This window comes from Vitis riparia, chromosome 3 (genome assembly GCF_004353265.1).
Source record: "Vitis riparia cultivar Riparia Gloire de Montpellier isolate 1030 chromosome 3, EGFV_Vit.rip_1.0, whole genome shotgun sequence".
In the NCBI taxonomy this organism is placed as follows: Eukaryota; Viridiplantae; Streptophyta; class Magnoliopsida; order Vitales; family Vitaceae; genus Vitis; species Vitis riparia.
In genome coordinates this window covers 19729742-19748665 of record NC_048433.1, presented here as the reverse complement: position 1 = coordinate 19748665, position 18924 = coordinate 19729742, and the positions used below count along the sequence as shown (strand labels likewise).

The 18924-nt window shown below is 33.6% G+C and overlaps 3 protein-coding genes across 3 annotated transcripts; 1 reads left to right on the top strand and 2 right to left on the bottom strand.

Moving 5' to 3' along the window:
- Positions 1-1204: 1204 nt before the first annotated feature.
- Positions 1205-3566, bottom strand: LOC117911041. Its single transcript, XM_034825203.1, has 3 exons — positions 3557-3566; positions 1400-1895; positions 1205-1319 (listed from the first exon to the last, which is right to left on the bottom strand). Exons 1-3 carry the CDS (start codon positions 3564-3566, stop codon positions 1205-1207), a joined length of 621 nt encoding a protein of 206 aa, XP_034681094.1.
- Positions 3567-5851: 2285 nt separating this feature from the next.
- On the bottom strand, positions 5852-7545 carry LOC117911486 (anthocyanidin 3-O-glucosyltransferase 2-like). Its single transcript, XM_034825885.1, has one exon. It carries the CDS (start codon positions 7482-7484, stop codon positions 6054-6056), a length of 1431 nt encoding a protein of 476 aa, XP_034681776.1. The 5' UTR covers positions 7485-7545; the 3' UTR covers positions 5852-6053.
- A 10760-nt stretch (positions 7546-18305) lies between these two features.
- LOC117911040 lies at positions 18306-18662 on the top strand. Its single transcript, XM_034825202.1, has one exon. The coding sequence runs from the start codon at positions 18306-18308 to the stop codon at positions 18660-18662; it is 357 nt and encodes a 118-aa protein (XP_034681093.1).
- Positions 18663-18924: the final 262 nt, after the last annotated feature.

Here is an 18924-nt window from a genome sequence, read left to right as displayed (position 1 = left end):
AATTGTGGGTGCAATATGGAAACAATTGGATTTTTATATATTATTCATCATTATTACTTCTAAAAGTGGGCTCATTAAGTTATAATACTTAAAAAAAATTATTTTATATGATGTCACTTCCCAAAAAATGACACTATAAATATAAAACTAATATCATCTAACTACCTCAATTGAAGATTTTTTATACGATGTATCACCTTTATTAATTATAAACCCTACGATGTCATTATTTTAAAAGTGACACCATAAATAGTGACACCATAAACTATTTTTGTAGTAGTGATATTGTTTCTCTACTTCTGCCTTGAAGACTTTAAAGGCATCTAAAGCTTCATGTTTATTATGAAGTATGTAGAGATACATGTATCGTGAGAAATCATCTATGAAAGAGATGAAGTATTTTTTACCATGAGAGTCCATGTCAAGACTACATATATCGGTATGTATGATCTCTAGTATGGTGGAACTCTTAGTAGCACCTCTCTTTGACTTATTGGTCTGTTTACCCTTAATGCAGTCCACACAAGTCTCAAAGTCAGTAAAATCTAGAGTACTAAGTACCCCATCATTCACTAATCTTTTGATTCTATCTATGGAGATATGACCTAATCTCCGGTGCCACAATGTAGAGGAATCCTCTTTTACAACACATCTCTTAATGCTAGTTTGGACATGTAATGAATTATGAGCGGTATCATTTTGTAATAATATACAATAAAGACCATCAGACAAGATACCATTCCCAACACAATCAGATTTATAAATCAAACTGAAAGATGTTTCTGAAAAATGAAAGGAATATCCAAACGGTACAAGTCTAGAAACTAAAATCAAGTTTCGTGAGAAACTTGGTACATAAAAGGTCCTTTGCAATTCCAAAATAAAACCACCATATAAAGTTAAATAACATGTCCCTATTGCTTCCACATGCGAGCCCATCTTGTTTTCGGATAAGATGAATTGCTCATTTTTCACTGGCTTCCTTAGGTTTTGCATACCCTACAAGGAATTTGAAATGTGGATTGTAGATCCAGAATCAATCCACCATGTGTTGGTGTTTACATTAACCATATTAGATTCATAGCAAACAAATGAGGTAGGGTTACCTTTCTTCTCAAGCCAATTCTGAAATTTCAGACATTTCTTCTTCACGTGTCCTTTCTTTTTACAGAAAAAACACTTTTCGTCTTTCTTAATATCAGATTTAGGAGAAATTTGCTGCTTCCCTTTCTGACTGGCTTGAGATTTTCCTTTCTTTCCTTTCCTTTGCGTCACCAGCATGATACTTTCTCCTTGTTCCATCATTAACCTTCCTTCCTCTTGAACACACATGGTCATCAATTCATTGATTGACCACTTATCCTTATGTGTGTTGTAAGAGATTTTGAAAGGTCCATACTGAGGTGGAAGAGTGTTAAGGATAAAGTGCACCAAGAAAGATTCAGACATTTCTACCTCGAGTTTCTTCAATTGAGCCACAATGTCCCTCATCTCCATGATATGTTCACGCACACCTCTTATATCGGTGAGCTTCAGGGATGTGAACTTCATTATTAGGGTGCTTGCCAAGGCTTTATCTGAAGTGATGAATTGCTCGTCAATAGCCTTTAGCAATTCACAGACATTCTCATGTTGCTCGATTGAACCACGCATACCAGCACTGATTTTTGTCTTAATGTACATCACGCTAAGGCGATTAGATTTCTCCCAGCGTTCATACAATAAAATTTGTTCAGGTGTGCTAGTATCAGTGATCTTATGTGGTTCATCTTTCCTTATAGCATAATCTATGAACATGCACCCTAATTGAAGAAGAATTCTCTCCTTCCATATCTTAAAGTTATCTCCCCTAAGTTCGGGAACCTCACAACGAATATCAGATATGCTAGGTAAAACTACATAAAAAAATATTACAAACTTATTAAAAACTGAGGCTTTAATTTAAATTCATGTTTTACCAATGTGGAACATGCTAAAAAATTGAATCTAATTTTATTAAAAATTGCTTGTGGGCTAAATCTTTAATTCAATAAAATTCTTTATCTTTATGATAGACTTTATCAAACTATTTTATTTAATTATGAAATTTATTATGAATATAGTTTGATATTTTTCTATCTATAAGCTTTATGATAAACCTATTAAATTAATTATTCCCAACTCATGTGGGTAAATTAGGAAAATTAATATTAATATTTTATCCTAATTAATTATATAAATATAATGAAATCCCTATAGGGTAAAATCATCATATTCATATAATTAATTACAATTAATGTCCATATTGTGATCCAGATTTACTTAATATATAATTTTTATATAATTAAGGTTGCTGTGGCTATTCCTTAATTATTAAAAAATTATATGGTTCACTAGACATTAAGATTATATGATATATATATTTTAATATATCTTATACAATTTAGATAAAATTTGCATGCATCAATAGCTACAACATTTAATATATGTAACACAAGATTAAGCTACATTTTATACATACAAACATTAAAATTAATGATTTAATATGCATGTATAAAGGATCACATATAATTCAGAATTAATATTAAAGGATTTCAGATTATGAAAGGGTGCCTAAATCCATATAAAACTTAATCAATTCAAAACCCAATAAAAAGTAATTCATGACCGGGCCATTAGAACCTAAATAGGCCCAAATTTCTTATTTAATTCATGGCCCAATACACAAAGCCCTTGATTTTGTAAAAATGGGCCACTGCCCATTCATTTAACTAATGAGCCCAATTTCGTTAGTGGGCTTCATTGGAAATCCAATCTCTCTCTAGTTTTTCCACACAAAACCCATCTTCCTAATTTTCAGCCACCTGTGGACTACTTCATCCCCAACAATGCCATGCATGCCACGGCCAACGGGATGGGCTGCATCCACCGGAGTGTAGCTCGATTCCTTCATTCACAGGCTTGGAATGGGGGCTGAATGGTGCTTTGAATGTTGTTGAATGGTGCTCGGAATGGGCGCCTTAAGCGCTTGAAACCAGCACTGACAACCACTGTGAATAGCGCATGAATATGGCACCTTCAGTTGTTGAAACTAGCACTAGCAACGGCGTTTAAATAGTGCTTGAATTGCGCTTGAAATGGGCTAAAAATAGCACCTAAATGGTGCCTGCAACCCTTGAAACTAGCACTAGCAGCAGTGCTTTAATGGCGCTTAAATATGGTGCCTGTAGTGGCTGAAAATACAACCCAAAACAGCACCGAAAATGCACTTTCAAAACGCCTTAAAATGGCGCCTAAATGGCGGCAATGATCAGCGCCATGAAGGCCTGTGATATGTGGTGGCAAGGCTGAAGCTATTTGCTCTTTTTAAAGCATGATCAACTTATAGATAGTATCTTACAGAGAAAAGAAACCATTAAAAAAAAAAAACAATTCTCTAGCAAAATAGATACCAAGGCAGAGGCAAGATTTTCAAGCTCTGATACCAAATGCTAGATATTCATATGATACATTCAATTCAAAATTAACACTTGCAAGATGAACTGAATCTATAAAAGACTAGGCATAGTCTACTTACCTCCAGCCATTGATTCAAGTTGCTGTAATTGGTTTCCAAACCCTGATGATCTCCTATGGATGGTGTATTACTGAAGAAAGAAAAAAGGTAGATCACAAGTTCGGGACCATATGTGAAATATATATGCGTGGCTTCCCATAATACCACGTCTCTGCAAATTTGTCACACCCTTCTTTAACGCAGCGGAAAAAAATGCGATTATGGTGGAGGATGTGGGTGTGACCACTTTAGAATCACCCCTTCATGGTGGTGAACGTGGAGACGACATGGGTGATGATAACAACAGTTGCCTTCTCGATTAAGCTTCGGATGCTAAAGGTTTAAGCTCCTGGAAATGCAATTGGTGGTGGGTGGCAATAGGCATGAAAATGGTCCTAAAGAGAAGTTTCTGTTCTACGTGGTGAGGTCCTTGTTGATGGTGAGACAACCTCCATTTGCCGCCTTGATGAGTCAATCTACTATTCATCCCAAAGAGTTTATGGATCAAACGCCTATGAGATTAGCTGCGGTGCATCCTCTTGAAATTGCCCTAAAAGGCCCAGACCCTCTTCTGCATGGTTTGCATGGCATCTTTGGGGCCATGTGTCATTTTCATTTTCATCAGCTTTGATTTTAAAATAATCTTCCAAACCATCATCCTAGTTTTTTTTATAAATAATTTTCCAAATCCTTTTCTTCAAACATTCTTCTAGATTTTAGTTTTTCTACTCTTCAACTTTTTCATCCTTGGAATATTTTATTTTTATTATTATTTATTTATTTTATTTATTTTTTATTTATTTATTTTTTTGTTTAGGTTCCAAAAACCTATTTCCCAATAAAATTTGTTGTCATTTTCTTCTCAGCAAGCCTCATTTTCACATCTTCCATGATTTTTTAAAATGTTTTAAAATAAGCGTGAATTTGATCCTGTAATTCCGAATAATAGAGTTATTGGAATTGATTCATGCAAAATAAAATGGGTTTTGGTGGGGGCCCAATATCAAAGAAGTTTTATTTAAAATAAAAATGAACTTGAGTGAAGTGTTAGGTATGTCATTGGTGATTTCGTATTTGATTTAGTGATATGTGAGCCATATTTTATATTCATTAATTGTGCACTAACTCCATTTCTTGATAGCGCATTATACCTCGTTGCCAAGGTATGCACCCGCTTTCATTCTGGTCATTCTTTATTGAGTGTTTTGATTTTTGCATGTGTATGATCGTTCTGGGTATCTATTGATTTCCTTACCAATTGACATGATTGCTTCATTTTATTAGTAGATACCTGTCTTTAGGGACTTAGAGGGGTATTACGGTCTTTACCGTACTTTCCCAATAAGTAATATGACTCTCGAGTCCTGATCTGATTTTTTTTTGCAGACCACATTTTCCAAAATAAGGAGTCACATTTAAGGTTTTCTTTCTTATTTTGTTTGCCATTTAAAAATAAAACAAAAATAAGTGGTGACTTCAAGTCTTTTTCTTAATCAATAAATCATTTTCAAATAAAAAACGAGTTTGCCATCGAGTGGAAGCGCATGAGCAGAAATACGGGGTCCACAATTCTATTTATAATTGGTAAAACTTATCAATATTTATTGTTTAATAGTTTAAGTTGACTTTAAAAATTTATTACTTAATTATTACTTTAAGTATTAAGATTGTTTAATAAAATTAACTTAAAATTTATTTCAAATAATTAAATTAACATAATAATTCTCATAAATTATAATTAGGAAAAATGGGTCAAGGAACAATGGAGATCGTGAAGTAACAAAAGAGATTGTGGAGATAATTAGGGTAAATGGGGATATAAACTTAAAATAAATTAATTATTTTACTTATTACTTAAAGTTGTTTTTTACTTTAAACCGTATCATTAAATTAAGTTACCAAACATACTTAATTTACTTAATAACTTAAATTAAGTTATCAAGTTACTTTAAGTTATTAAGTTAATTTACCAAATACCCTCTAAATCTACAAAATTATATTACTAAAACCAAAATTTTGTCATTTCACAACCACTACTTTGACAAAGTTACTTTAATCCTTTAATAACCACTCCCAAATGACATGGGACAAGGTTAGGTATTGAAAATTCAAATATTTGTAATTAAATGTGAGGAAGATTGGTAAAACTAACCTCTTACGATTAATAATAACAAAATTAAACACCAAATTGAATGAAAATGGCAATGGGACGTGATCATTTCATATGGGGGTTTACAAGAACAAGACATATAAGATGAGAAAGCCTAAAATCTATTTATATTCACGTACAATTTGGATTTGATACATCATCTAATATTAAAATAAAGATGTCACATAAGATGTAACATATGCTACTTTTATTTTTATTTAAAATAAGTAGACAATACATTTTTTTCAACTTAATTTTTTAATCAACTTTTCTATGACACTCAACCAACACATTATTAAAAGCAATTGAAACAAACATTTTTAAGGACTTAGAACCTTTTTTTGATAATACATCGCTATAACTTTCGCTTCATGAGATATTAGTTATCATGTCTCCAATTAGACGTTGTATGCTAGAGTCCGAAGATCCACCTTCTGTCAAGGCCCTCATGCACTTTTCTTTCATTTTTGCCCTTTTCATTCTAATGTTGCTGCTATCATCCATTAAACTTCTTATTCTACTCTCAATTTCTTGAGCACTTACAAGATTACTAGTATCCATGTTATAATCCAATCTAATCTCCACCCCCATTTCTAACTCTCTTACTATTTGAAACGCATTCAACTGTTGTTCTGCATACATAGGCCATGTAGCTACTGGGACACCGTACCATATGCTTTCTAATGTAGAATTCCACCCACAATGAGATATAAACCCTCCTACTGCAGAGTGAGCTAAAACAGCCGCTTGTGGTGCCCATCCAATTATCTTTCCAATTTTAGATGTGCGATCTAAGAACCCTTCAGGTAATACTTCATTGAAATTCACATAATCACTAGATAGTGTCATCTCATCTTTTGGTGGAGGTCTTCGGAGTGTCCACAAGAAACGATGCCCACTATTCTCAAGCCCAATTGCAATCTCCTTGATTTGATCCATGTGGAATGCTCCAGCGCTGCCAAAACATAAAAACACCACAGATGATGTGGGCTGATCATCAAGCCATCGGATGACATCCAAGTCACTATCTTGTTTTTGGTTGTTGGCATGTTGTAAGTTCAATAAAGGCCCTACTGTGTAAATGGGAGGAGTTGTACCATCGACAAAGGAGTTAATCACATGAGATTCTAGCTCCACAAACGTATTTACCAAAATACCCTTGGCGTCTCTAAAGCCCCTTGCCCGGTCGAGGAAATCCATGGATCCGCCACCCTCCTTGTCCACCGCCACAGCAGGCAAGACTCGAGCAGGAACCGGGTTGACAAAACCCGGGACCACCAACTCAGCATCCGAGTTAGCAAACTCAGTAACATCCAAGCCCTGGTGGTCCTTGAGGGTTTGAAGATGAAACATGAGAGCAAGGCAGGCCGCACTGCCGGCGAAGTACACATAGGAAGGAGCACCCAATTCATTAGCTACATCCATCATGGAAGTGCAAAGCAAATCGACCACAATCCCAGCGAGTCGACCCGAGTCAGACCGAGTGAGCTGGTGGATTGCATCCCTCACCAGAGGCTTCTGCCTTTCAATGATATTAGAGAATAAGATAGTAGTGGATGACGATGATGAATCTGAGTCGAGTTCAGGAAGGTGGACAAATCGAATGGACCCGGAAACGGAAGCAGAAACTGAATGGATGTAGTTGGTTGCCGCAGAGTCCTTAAAAGGTAGCTTCATGATGAGCAGAGTGACTGAGAAGCGGTCATCTCTACCAACAAGAAGCTTAGCAAACTCCACAGTTGATACAATATGTCCTATAGCTGAGACAGAGACAAAAATAAGCTCTATTTTCTTCATCATCACTAGCTAATACTACGGCTAACAGAGAGAATTCTAAGAAATTTTCTTACTTTCAGTGGAATTAAACACCGGATGATTCAGATATATATATAGATCTTCACCGTGTGGTTTTGGCTTGGAGAAGAAGAATGGAGGTGATGTCATGGCTGACATAGAATATAGAATATAGAATTTAATTAGTTAATGTTGAAGTCTTAGCCTGTGGGCGTGTCTCATTGTTTTTTTTTTTCCTGGGCATTCTTTGATCTCTTCAATCCTCCCTAATAAACAATATAATTCAATATTTATGGAATCATTTCTACTTTGGAAGTAGACCAAACCAAGTGGAGCACACAATTTTTAATAGAAAAAGGAATTATTCTCAAAATGTTGAATGATTGTAAGAAGTATGTAATTTCTCGAATTGATATAATTAGTCACAAATATTAATTCCATTAAACATATGAATTTTTCGAATCAATCAAATTGATAAAATTTAGTCCACTTTGTGAGACATCCATTCAGTAGTATCTAAATTAATTCCACTGAATTTCATCATTGCTGCATTATTAATTGAACATCGACTAATTCTCTAATTCCAAATGGTCTTATCTAGTGTAGTTCTTGAATTGGCTAAGTTAACTCACCTAGTGGTTGGACCGATTTAATGTCGATTCAACTCATTTTTGGCTTGATGTGGTGAACTAGACCAATCCAGTCCTCGTTCAGTCTAATCTTCATAAAATTGCATTAAATCTCCATTAGTTTCGAATTTTGTCACTTAGTGCTCCAATAAATGTATATTAATTTTTTAGGGATAAAATTTATTTTTGAATGAGTTGTTAAATATACCTACCTAAATTTTCCTAATTAGAAAAATTATGAGGTATAATTCTCCATTATAATATTCTTTGTAAAGAAAATTTTCCTTTGATTTGATTGTTTTAATTACAATCTAGTGAATGACGATTTAAGTATTTCTTTGAAATTAAAGTTCAATTGAGAGTCTTACATAGTTTGTTTCTAAATGACTTTATTGAACTTTGAGAATGGTGAAAAGTATGTATGTAGTTTTTCATGTGCTTTTTTTGGACTTGTAGGGGGCATATTGTGAAACATTTTTCTCCTTGAGATCCTTTTTTCTCTGTCTTCTTTTAAAATTTATTTATTTATTTATTTATTATTTTAATCCCCTATATTGAAGGAGTTGATATTTATTTATAGGTGAAGTTAAGATATTAAATTTGGAATCCCCAATAGTTGATTACTCAATTTAAGGAATTTGATTGATTGATTTAGCAATTTGTGTCCCCTCATTTAAAACATTTATCAATGAGAGAATATTTCTTTACAATTCTCTTTTGACTTCAATTAAGCAATTTGTTTCTTTCATTTCATAAATTTACTAACAAGAGAATATCTTTTTCTAATTCTCTTTTTTACTTTAATCATTTTATTTTACAAGATTTGATTTTGTAGCCTTTCAAATTTTGCCATATATCACTTTTTGAATTGCATAACATTTGTTCAATGTGTATGACCCATTGTTTGTCAAGTCTAAATTTTATTGAGTTAAAAAGTTAAAGTTTTGATGATTAATTTAATGGTTATTTAATCCACCAATTCTTTTCTATCTATACCGACAATAGTCATGGTTGCACGCCAACTATTATTATTATTTAGTTGTTTTTCTATTTTAGTTAAAAGAAAATTGAAATAAAATAAAGGAAAGGGGAAGAAAAGTGAATAAGAAAGCTAATTAAGATTTGAGACATGAGCGTCAAAAGGATGATGAAAAAAAAGACATTCACATTTTTACTAAAAAAAAAAAAAATTAAAAATAAGATGGGTGTAAAGAGAGAAAATATTTGTGTATTCAACAAGTTTTATTTAACTAAAATTTTAAAATATCTTAATTATTCTTTATTTATAATAAAAGCATTCTATTCCAAACATAAAATCAACTTATAATAAAAGTAGTTATTTTACGTTTATTTCAACTTTCGCTAAAAGGAAAATTTAAAATTATTCCATAAATAGAGTTGAGTTACATTTCTAAAAGGTTTTATACTTAAATATTAACTTTTTTATATATAAAAGACTTGTAATTAAAAGAAAAATAACATTAATTTTTTTTTTTATCAATAATCATAGACTTTCAAACATGACAAGTCAAGATCTACTACATTAAATTTGATTTTCTATACTAAAAACTTTTCCATAAACATAATTTCTTCTCCTAAAATCCTATTTGGAGAAGAAATCTCTATTTACAATTAAAATTTGTAGTCCAAATCACTGAAAATATATGGATAATAAGTGTGTATAGTAGATATACAAATAAATAAAATAAGTAGGAAATTGAAACTCACAAATAAGGTTAATCGAGGCTAAAGTTTGACTCTATGTCCTTAAGATAAATTTGTCTCATTCAGGTGCTTATGGTTTATTGACAATTGTCTCCCAGGATACAATGATCACTTTTTTTGCGATAGTAACACTTCAAATCACAAAAAAATGGTGAATCACTTGGTGATTTGTACTCACTTGTATACCAAATATTTGGTAAAAAAAAGAGAAATGACTAGACTTGAAGCTAAGGAGGACTTGAATGACAATAAAAGAGAAAGATTGGAGATAATGGATGAATATTCATTCAGAAGAGATGTTTGTTTATAGATTTGAAGGTGACCTTTAGAAGAAATGTCTTTAAAATACTAGACACATCCTTTGAAGGGTTGTTGTGGACCCACATTTTTCACAATACATTCCCACTCGATTGGTGAGACTCACTTTTGTTTAAGGAAAAATTGCATTTTACTAAAAAAAAAAAAAAAAACTAAAGTCACAACTTACTTTTATTTATTTATTTTTAAAAGGGGAAATCAAGTAAGAACAAAACCCTTAAAATGACTCCTAGCTTTTGAAAAAGTTATCTACGAAAAACTCAAGTCTGGGTTTGGGGATTAGGTTACCTATTGGGAAGGTACCTCCAAAGAGGTAGCATCCCTTTAAGCCCTAAAGAGGTCTCTACTAGCTAAGTTGATGGAAATATGACAATTAGTCAATTGATTATGGATACTTAGATGGATTAAGGTGATTTTTAAAATCTATCAACACTTACAAGCCAAACAAGAATTCAAAACACAATCATAAAGAAAGGATTGTATTGCATACCTAAATCGCAACTTAAGCACTATCACAAGACATCAATGGTCAGTTTAGAAAATAAAACACACATCATGCATTTTACCCTAGTCTCTTAATCAAACATGACAAACCAAACAAACAATAAAAAAAGATAAGCTAAACATGACAATCACATACGAAGCAATACGTAATGATCATATACAAAGCAATACATAATTTATGGAATTAAAATGCGAATGTAAGATGAGTACCTGAATAACATAGATAACTTATAATGCGCTTTCATAGGACATGGAAGGTTAGATCAAAATTCTAGTAATAAATAATAAAAGAAAGAAATCCTAGGATGCTTGGTATCTAAATAGCATAAAAAAATGATCAAAGTATACAAAGTCATCAATTTTCACATACATCTTGCATATTATTCCTAAAAAATTGACGGCTATGATTATAACAAGTAGAAAAAGTGGCAACAAAAATAAGTTTTGAAAAGATTCTTTTATGTTGGGGTCCCATCGAATCCCCAATTAATATTCATAAGATTCACCTGTGTATTCCTATTAGCTTGGGAGCACAAGTTCAAATCTATGTTAAGAAAATAAAGTTTTAGAAAACTAAGAAAAAGGAATGTAATCTGGATAAAACTAAGTTACATATATTTTTTTTTGTTTAAAACAAAGTGAGATCTTGGCCTTAAAAACCCGGAATAGATTTTTTTTTTTAAAAAAGATTTAAATTCTTTTGAGAATGATTTTAGGAAAGCAAAAGAAACCATGTGATTTGATGAATCCAAAACACTGGACACAAAAATGGAGTTTTTATTTTACTTTATTTTATTTCTAATTTAAAAGGGATTTGAAAACAAAAGAATTATCAACATGCATTGACTTATTGACTACCTTTCATTTGGGATCAAGGAGCCACATCATTTATGGAGAAAAATTAATTTTTTGAAAGAAAAGAAGTGATTTTGACTTAATTCAAAATGTCAATTTTTAAAAATCTTTTTCTAAAAATCAATCTTTGAAAGATAAACAATTAACATCATGAATTTTAACTAAATCACAAACAAATAACATGCTTTCAAATATAAAAGATCAAACAAGAATTTTAATAAGGAGATTCGAGTCCCAAACAAGCCAATATGCTTGCAAAATAAATAAATAATTAAACACCATGAGTGGTAACAAGAAACTACGTCTTAAAAGAAAAACGAGCTTTAAAAGATGAGCAACTATATTTATAAATAGCATGAATATAAATAAATAACATGAATCTAAAATAAGAATGAGGCTAAGTCCTAAGAACTTCTAAACTTTCCAAGATAAATTTTTTTATTCATAACACAAACAAATTGCATGAATAATAATTGGAGGATCGAAATCCTAAGACTACCGAGTTGCAAAAAAAGACAACTTTTAATACAATAACACAATCAAAATACATGAATAATAACAAGAGGATCTAAAACCTAAAAACTACTAAATTTCTAAAGATGAAAACTTTCAATATCATGGAAAATTATCGAATGACATGAAACTAAAACAAGAAGATTAAAACCTAAGAATTAATAAACTATAAGGGATAAGACTTTTAATGGCATGCAAATAATCTAAATAACATGAATCTAACTAATATCAAACAAATAACCAAAAATCATCCTGAAACTAATTTACTACCATTTAAGAAAAATTATTTAACATAAAATTATCATGAATAATACTAAGAAGATTTAACACCTTAGAACTACCAAAATTTTAAAGATGAGAACTCTCATAGCATGAAAATGATCTAATAATACTCAAATGACATGGATTATCAATACCTAAGATTAAAAGATCAAAGGACAACAAAAAAATCAATATGGGTTAACAAATACAAATAATAATAATAATAATAATAATAATAATAATAATAACAACAACAACAACAACAATAACAACAATAATAATAACAATGATAAAAACAATTTTAAACTAACATAAATTAATTGCATCAAGGGTCAAGGAAACTGAACATAATAAAAAATAAAAATATATACTAACATCTAGTTTATAAAACTAACATCAAACTACCAACAATAAATTTTAAGAATAATGGAATAACAAGATCAATGGCATCTAAGCCTAGAGATGTTAAGAACATGCACTAACAATCAAATATCAAAAACTAGAAAGTAGGAAATATTGAAACACGAGATATTAAATAAGTGAAAACTACTCCTTAAAATACTAAGAACATGTACTAACATGAAATATTGAAAAATGACAACTAGAATATCAAAACATGAGAAAATAAATTAATGGAAACCAACCCTAAAATTATTAAGAATATATACTAACATGAAATATTAAAAAAAAGTCAACAACTAGGGATATTAAAACCTAAATTAATGAGGAACAACCAAACTAATGCTAGAGATAATAAAAACATGAACTAATTTAGGTTCAATAAGAATGAATAATTGGAAAATAATAAAAACTAACATCTAAGGATATTTAAATCACAAACTAATAAGAGGTAAATAAAAACTAAAACCCTAAGATTTAAAGAAAACTATTGAACAACATGGATCAACCAAAATATTAATTAATAATTCAAAGAGCAATATAAATCAACATGGATCAACCAAAACCAAAAACTAAAAATTCAAGAAGCAATATATACTAACATAGGTTATTAAAATCATCAACTAAAAGCTCAGTGGTATATAAAAATTAACATAGGCCATCAAATTAAAAACTAAAAATTCAAAGGACCACAAAAAATTAACATGGATCAATGAAAATAATGATTAATAATTTTAAGGAGAACACAAATTAACATGGATTGACCAAAATTACAAACTAAAAGTTCAAGGAGCAATATAAATTAACATAGATATTTAAAATTAACAAAAAATGATTTTATGAAAAGTATAAACTAACATGGATATTCAAAATTTGAAACAAATAACTTTATAAAAATGAATAAATAAATAAATAAATAAATAAATTTTTATGAATATTATAAAGCTACATGGATATTAGTTTTCATTTGTTTCATTTTAAATTTATAAGAATGTAAACCAATAACAACATGACCCACCACATTCACTTTAATTTTTAATTCAATGAAACAAACTACTAACATACTTGAAACATCGCATGGATGGCCATGTGTATATACATCAATCTTATTTTATTTTATTTTTTCTCTAAAAAAAGCCAAGGCACTAGCTTCCAAACATTCATGACTCTATATTATATTAAAAAAAATAACAATTGTCAATCTTCCACTACATATATGACCCTCATGGATCCAAATACCAAAGTTTCCTAAAAAATAAAAAATAAAAACTCACCTATGGGTGTTCCCATGAAACGGTACATGCTGAAGCTCCTTTGTGATGAAGAAATGCCTATGGGGGGTCCTGCTTCACGTGTCCCTTTCCAGCTTAGACACTCTGGCCGTCTAGGACAAGTGTGTAATCCATCTGGATCGTTCCATCCAGACCAAGACAAGTTCCGTCTGGCACCAGAAGTGAGAGGGTTCTTTTCCCCCACAGGGCCAAACGACATTGGGAGTTCGGACTCCCAAAAGGGAAGAACTGTCCCATCAAGTCTTAAAGATCTATGGCATGCGTGATCATTCACGCCTGACATTTGAGTGGCCTACGAGACTCCATTTAGCCCACAAGTCCATGTTAATTAATTGCTGCACATAATCCCAAACGTCGACTGGTTGAGGGGACATACAACTACACGATCCAAGATCTTGGCACGTCAGTAGATGACACTTGCTAGCTGATTACTACTCAAAAAGTGCATTTTTTATAGCTTGTTATAAACTATTTTAAACACGTTTGAGTAGTAATTAATACCTTTTAAATCAATTGGCACGTTAAGGAACCTTGCAAATGTTTTTAATCAATTTTTGGCTAGTTTTGGTGTTTTTGGTAGCTTTTTTATCATTGAAGCAAGCCAAGAATGACAGAGAATTTTGTGCAACCCTTGGGAATGAGCTTCCAAGAAAATCAAGAGATGCAAGGAAGAAGATTAGAGAAAGAGATCCATCATGAAGCAATTTCACATGGTAATGCGAAATCTTCACATGCTATGCAAAATTCAAAAGAGCAATAGTTTCAAGGAAAATTTGGAGCACTTTATGGAGTTTATTGTCTACATACTATATATCATTTTGAAGCTTGGGAATTCAGGAGTCCAATGCTTCAAATGGTGTGCAAATCGGAGCTAAAACGAAGAAGTTATGGCCATTTGAAGGCAATTGCACAAAGCTGAAAAGGAATTTCGCACTGACATTCCCTGATGCGAAAATTTTCGCACTGACTTTCCCCGATGCGAAAATTTTCGCACTAACTTTCTTTAATGTGAAAATTTTCACACTGCCTTTCTCCAATTCAAAAATTTTCACATCACCTTTCTCCGATGCGAAAATGTAATATTTAGATATTTTACACCGACTCCGTTAGATTTTTACCTTAAGATATTTGGTGTAATTATCAATTCTCTCCTTGTAATCAGTTGAAGATCTTTTAAGATATTTAGGATATCTAATCAAGAGGTTGAAAATATCTCTTTATATATATCCTAAGATATCTCCTTGTAATATATCTCTCATATATCTTTGATATCTCTCGTTTCTCTGAAGAGGGGAAGACATTGGAGAGGGGAATCACTTAACATGTTTTAGTAAGAAATATACAGAGCGTTGCTCTGCCTTACCTACTTGTTTTGATTTTATTTTTCTTTCTAGCCAAACAACCTCTGAAGATGTTTTCTCAAAGGATGAGAGGCTAGACTTTTTGTCTCTTGGATGGAAGGGAGCTAGGTAAGGGACCCGACTACAAAAGTGGGAGTTTTCCTTGTTTCAATTTTTAATGAAGAGGAAGTTGTGACCCGTTAATGGTTTTTATATTTTTAGTTAACTTAAAATGCCTTAAAATCACCTGGGCCAACACTTGGTAAGACAAGTGGACTCCGTCCATTGAGTTACACTAGTTTATCTCTTGTGAGCCTCTAGTAGGTGGTTTAAAGGTAGGATTTTCTAGAATAGCCAACACTTGGTAAGCTTTTGGACTCTAAGGAGACATCTATTAATTATCTCTTGCGAGCTTTTGAAGGGTAATCCAAGGTTAAGGATCACCTTGAATGGAAAATGCTAGGTGAGAGGGATTTAGCGTTGAAACCATCAATGGAAAGCAACTGTAACACACCGGTTGGGAGGATAACTATAGGTTAAATCCCAATGTGAGGAAAGATCCGGAATCTCCACTTTTGTATAAGGGGCCTGAATCTAGTGACCTGAAACTCCAAAAGACCCTTTTCTTTGTAATTAAAATCAATTACTATTTTTTTTGGTTAGCTTAAAACCAACATTTTCCAAACCAAAGATTATGTTTTCTTTTAAAGCTAACTTAGAAAAGAAAAAGCACCAATCCAATTCTTTAAACTAATATCAGGTGTGAAATGAAAACTCATCCCAGTGAACGATCCTAGAACCATTATGCTATGCTACCCTAGTATATGGTGAAATAGGCTTATAAATTTTGTTGATAACTCCCATCTGAGGACTGAATCAAGAGTACACCAGCTGGGCATGAATCACCAGCCACCTTTAATTGTGATGGTTGCCCAGCCGCTCGCAGGACAATCATCATTACAGAAGAATGTCAGAGTGTCTAGTCAACACTATAAGGTTAATGTCATTAGCTCTATATAAACCCTCCAAAAAGCACGAACAAGGTACACGCGTACATACGCTCACTCTTTCCCACAAAATAGTTAGAGCTACTCTTGTCTAACTTAAGCTTCGGAGGGGCGTGCTTGGACTACCCATCTGGACATCATTTTGTGTAGAAAGCAAACCCGTCTGGCTCCAGTATAGCTAGACAGATTCTTCAAGAGGCACAAAGTAAGGAAGAAGTTTGTCTAACTTCAGCGAAGCTAGATGAACCTAACTCTAGTTGGCTTAGCATCAACATTGGCACAGTTTTTGGGAACGACTAAGGATGTCAACACCCTCTAGAAGCCGATCATCAACTATGGATAGCGAAAGCTACTTTGCCTGGCGTGAAAGTATGGAAATACGCCAACGAGAGAGTGATCAGTAGATACAGTCTCTGCTTCACCAAACAAGGCGACTCAAAGAAGAGAGTGAAGAGTTGCGTGTCCCAATGTCATTAGCGGGCCCCTCTCAAAGTCAACAAACTATAAAGCTAGTGAACAGCCTCAAGACATACTGATGAGACATTTTTTCCCGGGAATGTAGAGTTCCCATTTGGCATCATATGACACGGTTTGAGGAGGAGTTTTCATTAGCTCGCCAGGTGTAGTTGGACGAAAACACCTACTCAACTAGGTATCAGTAAAGAAGAGGTGCGACAAACAGTCACGTTTATCAGATGTAATGCGAGCCCGATTGGGACCTCAGAAGCCAGGCATAGAGGGAAAACCAGACATGGTAGAAACCCTGGAGGCCAGTCTAAGTCCCTCAGTAGCAACAATTATGTTAGAGTGGCCTTCTCATCTACCTAGGTAGTAATAATTAGGACCCCCCGCAAATTGAGCCACACCTGACTTCGGCAGTCGGCAGTTAGATGACATGATCTCTATGCTATTCGACCCTCACATTATTAACTATGAGCCCTTAAGGGGGTTCATAGTGCCAAAATTCACGACATACAACAGAATAAGTGATCTGTTCAATTACATCATGCACTTCAGGCAGCTCATGAATTTGGACATAAGGAATGATGCATTGTTGTGCAAAGTCTTTCCAGCCAGCCTACACGACCAGACTCTCTCTTGGTTCCACCGTCTTCGAAATAATTTCGTGAACAACTTTCGGGATTTATCAGAGGCCTTTATGGGCCACTACTTATATTCAACTCATCATAAGAAAAAAATAAACACTCTATAGAACATCAAGATGTAGGAAAATGAGTCACTCATAGACTTAATGAAATGGTTCGAACAGGCTGTTCTCCAGGTGGAATCCTGCAGTATGGACGCCATCCTACAGATCTTCAAGTGAAGCATCTGTCCAGGCACACCATTCTTTGAGTCTCTCGCAAAGAAGCCACCGACAACAATGGACGATCTGTTCAGACGAGCAAATAAGTACTCCATGCTTGAAGACAACGTTCGGGCGGCTACTTAGTAGGTCTTGGTCACCAATCGTTCGACCAGGCATGACCAGATAGGAAGTTCTAAGTCCTCAAACCAATTGAGGCAAGCTAACAAGAAGTGGGATGGCCAACAGCAGTAGAATCATACTAGTTTGACCCCCTTCAGTATCCCATATGAGAAACTCCTCTTGATGATCTGCGATCTGTCTGACTTTAGGTGACCAGAATCGATCAAGATAGATCCGACTAAATAGGATTGGAGCAAAATGTGCACTTATAATAAAGATCACAACCATACCACTGAACAATGCAGAAGTCTCCACTACTTGGTGAAAAAACTAATCATGGTCGAACACCTGAAACAATATGTTTGTGCAACTGGCAGGCAAAGAGAGACTACCCAAGACCTAGCCGTCCAAGCCCCACATCTTCAACAACTCCTAAAGCTGTCATTAATTACATCCACGGAGGCCCTATTGACGAAAGATATAATTTTAAACAGAAAAGACAAAGGTTGCTCTATGCAGTCTCTATAAGATAAACACAACTTTCTGGAAGGAAATATGTGCCCCGTCGACGGCATAGTAACTTTTCCTCTTGTAAATGCTAGTCGAGTATTGCAACCACATGAAGATGCCTTAGTCCTAACACTAGGAATAAGTGGGTTCGACGTGAGAAGGGTTCTGATTGATCCGGGTAGCTCAACTGACCTCTTACAAATGTTAGTTTTCAAGCAGATGGACTACTCACCCTCTACCCTAGAGAATCTAAGGCGATTACTATCCAGGTTCAATGGAGCCACGACGACTTCTCAGGGCGACATTGTATTCCCTGTCCAGGCTAGCTTAATCACCCTAAACATACAATTCTCGGTGGTCGAGGATTTGTTCCATTTCAACGCCATCATGGGATGTGCATGACTTCATAGAATGAAAGTCGTTCCCTCTACGTATCATCAAATGGTGAGCTACCTCATTGAGAATGGACAAATTAACCTTCTTGGCAACCAGCTAGCCATGCGCCAATGCTACCAAGTGGCATTAGATTCTGAACACCCAGCTAGTGAAGAAGCACATCCGAAATTATCAAATACAAGAGAGTAATAGCAATTAATGAACTCGGTGGAGAATGATCCATCTGCAGCTGATCCACTCCAACCACTGAGCCTCTCACATGACACAG

Bases quoted from the DNA above. Each gene is read 5' to 3' on its own strand.
- LOC117911041 (XM_034825203.1), bottom strand. The intron at 1,320-1,399 runs GTATGGACCTTT...TGTGTGTTCAAG, and splicing joins CTTAACACTCTTCCACCTCA to AGGAAGGAAGGTTAATGATG.
- LOC117911486 (XM_034825885.1), bottom strand. From the start codon at position 7,484: ATGATGAAGAAAATAGAGCTTATTTTTGTCTCTGTCTCAGCTATAGGA.
- LOC117911040 (XM_034825202.1), top strand. From the start codon at position 18,306: ATGTGCCCCGTCGACGGCATAGTAACTTTTCCTCTTGTAAATGCTAGT.